Below are 4,971 nucleotides of genomic sequence, written 5' to 3' on the forward strand. Positions count from 1 at the left end.
GGCACTTTAAGGACGGGAGTGGTCTATCGATCAAATATCAAGTTCATATAGTGGATATTCAAAACTCGATATAAGGGTTTAATTTTCTAAAGACACTGTCGGTGAGGAAGGGACACACAGAAACAGGTTTATCAACTGAGTTAAAAAAGTAAATTGACCACCGTAAAAGAAATTCCAATGATGACTTTTCGAGCGTTTACCCTTCGTAAGAACGAGTCGCTGTCAATGGACTAACGCTTGAGAAGTCAACTTTCGAATACCGTGATCAATTTACCAATAAACTAATTTGATAAACCAATTTTATTTTCAAGCTGTTTCCTTTGGAGCTGAGAGATGTAATATGACGTCATGTAGCACCCGCGTAACATTAAATACGTCCAGCCCTCGCCCACCACCATCAACGATAAGAAAAATAAACAGCTTTGCTTTTAATATTTCACTATGACGACTTAGAATTAATTTGTGTGAAGGAGTCTAAAACGGTTTATACTCTTAAAATTGAATTTTGGAGGCTTAAACTGTAGACTTACTTCGCCATCTGACCGCCATCTTGTTCCAAGAGTCGAAGGGCTTCTACGATCGATGACAGTGCTTTGTAAAATGTTGTTACACTGGCCACCATTCTTTCGAGAGACACTCACAAAGACGGTATCGGCCAACCAAAGATCCTTTAAAGGTGGTTCTACAAAAGCTCGAAGCTTGTGGTGAAAACAACATTTAACACAACCGCATTAAAAAAAACCTGACGAAATAAGTGCATCAATTACAATTGCAAAATTTATTTGGGAGTAAAATACTTACTGTCTACAAAATAAACCGACCAAGAGTTGTAAACCAATAACGAGGAGGCAATCACGTGGCCATTTACAAAGCGTGGTAGAGATGAACTGATTTAGGACCACTCCCACAGACAACTTCATTTCGTTTATTGGAATTTCAACGCAGTGCATCCAAATGATTATCCCGCGCCGCCAATTTTAAACTCTTAAATGAAAATGGTTAATGGCTGCTAGAATAGTCTCAAAAATCATACTCACTGAGGGATTATTTGCATTGTCTTTCAAGCTGTTGGCTGTCATTCTCCAAGAAGTTAAGCTGGTCATTCATTGTTCCAGTCCTGATCATAATACTCGTAAGTCATTGGTTTTAGCCACTAAGAGAATTTGAATTTGATTTAATGACTTGTTGATAAAGTACATAGGCCGACCGAACGAAGGAGGAAGTGCATGACTGACAGATAGCATACTGGCTGAATAACTGATCCACTGACTGACTGACTGACTGACCGACCGAACGAACGAACGACTAACTGACTGATCGAACGAACGAACGAACGAACGAACGAACGAACGAGCGAACGAGCGACCGACCGAACGACCGAACGACCGAGCGACCGATCGGCCGACTGACTGACCAGTCGAGTGACTGACCGAGCGACCGACTGACTGATTGAGTGGCCGATTGACTGACTGAAGAAATGAATGAGTGAAGGACTGACAAACCACACGTTTAGCCAGGAAGGAGCATTGAACCCAGGTTTTGGCATAGCCTTACAAGAGGTACTGAATAAATTTTGCGTATCGGATTATTTTCCATCATACGAATCTGTGAGTTGACTGGGCAAAAGTGTATAATACTCTACCTCATTATAACTTACACGATATATCAAACTCACAAGAAGAAAAGGTCAGTGGGTGGTATTGTTGCGAGATTTTATTCGTTTAATGATTAAACTGGTTGTGTTTGTTGTCATTGGAAAAGAAGCAACTTAAAGCCTCGTGTTTTTGCACAAAGTAGGTCAGTTACTCTCATTTATTCTCGAGGCTAAAGTGAATTACGTAAGCAGCAAACAGAGGCCATGGAGGGAAGATCTTAACCCTTTCATTCCCAAGATCGATACTTTCATTCTCCTAACTAGTACCATAGATTTCTTTGTTGGGTGGTTATGAGAAATTGGTGCTGTTTCGATTAAGATCACAACTCTTAAGCTGATAATTATCTTCATTCTCAATACCTGTCTGCCTGACATTTCATTGAAATTGTTAGGAGAATTTACGTGCTGCTCCCTCCTGGCAGTCAAAGAGTTAGATCCAGTAGGGTGCAAGATCGGCATATTGCATTTTTTTTAATAGTGGTATTGGTGTAATGTACCCAAGTCAAAACCAAAAATGAAGCACACGACCTTCGGAACAGCGGTCGAATGTTCTAACCTAGTCCCTCAGTGACTAGGTCCGGGACTCTGACTTCCTTTCCAGTTGCCAAGCAACTGGCATATCCCGTGACCTATTTCTTTGAAAACGTTAATGTGTTGTGTTTATTTCCTAGATAAACGTCGTGATCCTCATTGCAGTACTGCGAGAGATAAGGAACCTGAAAGACCCGGATCCATCAAAATTGAGGTCCTTTAAGTACGTTTTGTCCGTGAAAGGAAGGTGGCAATTTTCGTTCTATTTGTTTTAAAATAAGAGTTTAACAGATTAATTGTTTTTCAAAGATGATCTGGAAGAAAGAAGAGAAAGAAGCTATTCTCACGACACTGGTACAAGGCATGAAATGGGCAATCAGAGTAAATTTGCGATATTCATGAATTTGGAAAAGTAGCATTGGACGTAAAAAAGAGTTAGAAATCAAGAGCTGAATGCACATTCCAGGCCAAGTTTTTCATGACGTTTATGTTACGTAAACTTGTAAAACCGTTTCAATCTCGCAAGCAGCTACTTTATAAAGCTCAGAAGATTTTTTTTTTTCTTTTGGGAATTTTGATGTGCAATCGTTGTGGCAGTTGAACCTTCCGCTTGACTTAATTAAACTGCAATTTTCCTTTCCCTCACTACTGATTACCTCGGAGATATATAAATATCTTACTAGACTGGTTTTCTCGGTCCGTGCTGTAAGTTAGGGATCCTCGTTTTTTTCCCGTTGAATTATGGCCTCGCCCCTCGCGTTTGTCCGTATATCGGGAAAAAATTCAATCCGTAACGTACAGTACGGACCGAGGGAAAACGAGGTTAGTAAGACATATTTATTACTTGATAGAGCATATCCTACAGATTGTGATTTATGTGCAGTGAAGTGCTATCCAACGTTTGAACGACCGAGCTATGCTTCAGCTATGTTTCCTGCATATAATAAATGGGAACACATGAGCCCAGAAAATTGACCTGCTGCAAAACTGAGTGGCTTCATAGCTCAGTTGGTAGAGTAATGCATCGGCATCACAGAGGTCATTGGTTAGAATCCCGTTGAAGCCACGGTCCTGAAATTTTAGGTCGGTCTATAAAAGGCAATTGCTTAAATTGTCCAGATAAATGCAAGGATCTATCAATTCTCTCAGTCAATTTTACATAATCAACTCTTAGGTTTAAATATTTATACTCTTTCTCGCATGCTGATTTTGGTCTAGGAAGGGATTCAAAGCTTGCATCATTTTGTCTCCTTTGTTGGGTTTGACATGGGTGTTCGGATTACTGGCTGCCACGAACGCGGGATTGGTATTCCAGTATTTTTACCATTCTCAACTCCGCTCAGGTCTGTACAATACCGTTTTGGTTTTCCTTACGTATAAACGAGATGGAAAATAATTTAATAGCTGTTTTTAATCAGGTTTCAGGAATTAATGAAAACTCGATCAGGACACCTTTTTTTTTTCTCCAAAACAAGAAGACATTGAAGAAAAATGGCAGAACCAATCAGAGCCAGGGGAAAAAGTCGTTTGAGCCAAACCACTGATTGGTGGAGTATGTGGCAAAGATTTTGTTAAGGCCAACCAAACCCTCAACGTTGTTGTTATGAAGACGGTACGGCAAAAAACGTGGGCCGCACGATTATATACTTTTCCTCCCTTTTTGTAATGGTATTCTTGTTTTGTGGCGCGAAACATAGTTACCCTACGTCTGTGTTGGTGAACAAACGCATGAGCTAGTGTGGAAGACTATCTTATGCTTTCATCCCCCTTCGCACACAATGGGGATAAATTTCTGCTGGCTTGTATGTTTTTAAGTTTACACTTCACCCTTTTCTAAAGCGAGGTCGGATTTCGTATTTCTTAGGAAAACTGATTTTCATCGAAACGTCGCTCAACATCTTTGATCGATACCGCTAATTTTATTCTTAAATTGAGTTTAAACTCACCTTCGCATTTTATCTTTATTGGAAACTGACTCAGGAAAAAAAAAGCCTAATAAAATGTATGTAAACACAAGGAATCTACATTCGTTCAAATGATCGGCTGCAACGCTTTTCAACCTCAACACTAAACAATATCTTTGCAGAGCTTCAGGGTCTTCTTTGCGGTGCGTGCGCTGGACCAAGTAGCATGGCACCCGATTAATCTATATTCGTTTATTTTCTTTGTTTGAACAGGGTCTTTTTATATTTGTGCTGCACGTTGTGAGGAACAGCGATGTTCGAGCGGAGATTCACCATAAGCTTCTTAGGTGGAGATTTCAAAGATCTGCTAATCGAGTGCACGAGAAGAGCTCCACTTCCACCTGCAGATGCAAACAGCAGCAACACGGCCTAGAAGACTGCGGAAACGACACGACAGTTTGCCAAACTTCAATTTGACTGGTGTTTGATAAACTGCGGTGATAAAATTAGCTGTTAACAAAGCGGAAAAGTTAATGAGCAGTGCTCGTGTGAGGGAGGAAAAGCGTGAGTTGGGACGATGAAGGCCTTCTTTTCACGCACGTCTATTCCTTCGCACTTGTACTCTGCTCTGATATTAGGGACTTAAACCTTTAATTCCACGATCGATACGTTAATTCTCCCAACTAGTACCATAGGGTTCTTTTTTGAGTGCATGAGAGTTTGGTGTTGACAAAGATCAAACCTGATAATAGTCTTCATTCTCATACCTGCCTAACTGGCATATCATTGAAGTGTGAAGAGAATTTACATACCTATCACTCCTGGAAGTCAAAGAGTGAAGATCTACGACGTGGGCAACAATGAAAGCAGGTTCTTTGCAAT

At 40.4% G+C, this 4,971-nt stretch overlaps 1 protein-coding gene across 1 annotated transcript in view; it reads left to right on the forward strand.

Moving 5' to 3' along the window:
• LOC138032276 (adhesion G-protein coupled receptor D1-like) overlaps positions 1–4,676 on the forward strand; it is a 55,067-nt gene extending 50,391 nt beyond the window's left edge. The window contains 5 exon segments of the mRNA XM_068879921.1: positions 1,066–1,132; positions 2,326–2,408; positions 3,404–3,502; positions 3,504–3,528; positions 4,363–4,676. Coding sequence (XP_068736022.1) covers positions 1,066–1,132; positions 2,326–2,408; positions 3,404–3,502; positions 3,504–3,528; positions 4,363–4,566 — 478 coding nt within the window. The 3' untranslated portion in view covers positions 4,567–4,676.
• The last annotated feature ends 295 nt before the right edge of the window (positions 4,677–4,971 follow it).

The sequence above is a fragment of the Montipora capricornis genome, chromosome 14, assembly GCF_036669925.1.
Source record: "Montipora capricornis isolate CH-2021 chromosome 14, ASM3666992v2, whole genome shotgun sequence".
Classification (NCBI taxonomy): Eukaryota; Metazoa; Cnidaria; class Anthozoa; order Scleractinia; family Acroporidae; genus Montipora; species Montipora capricornis.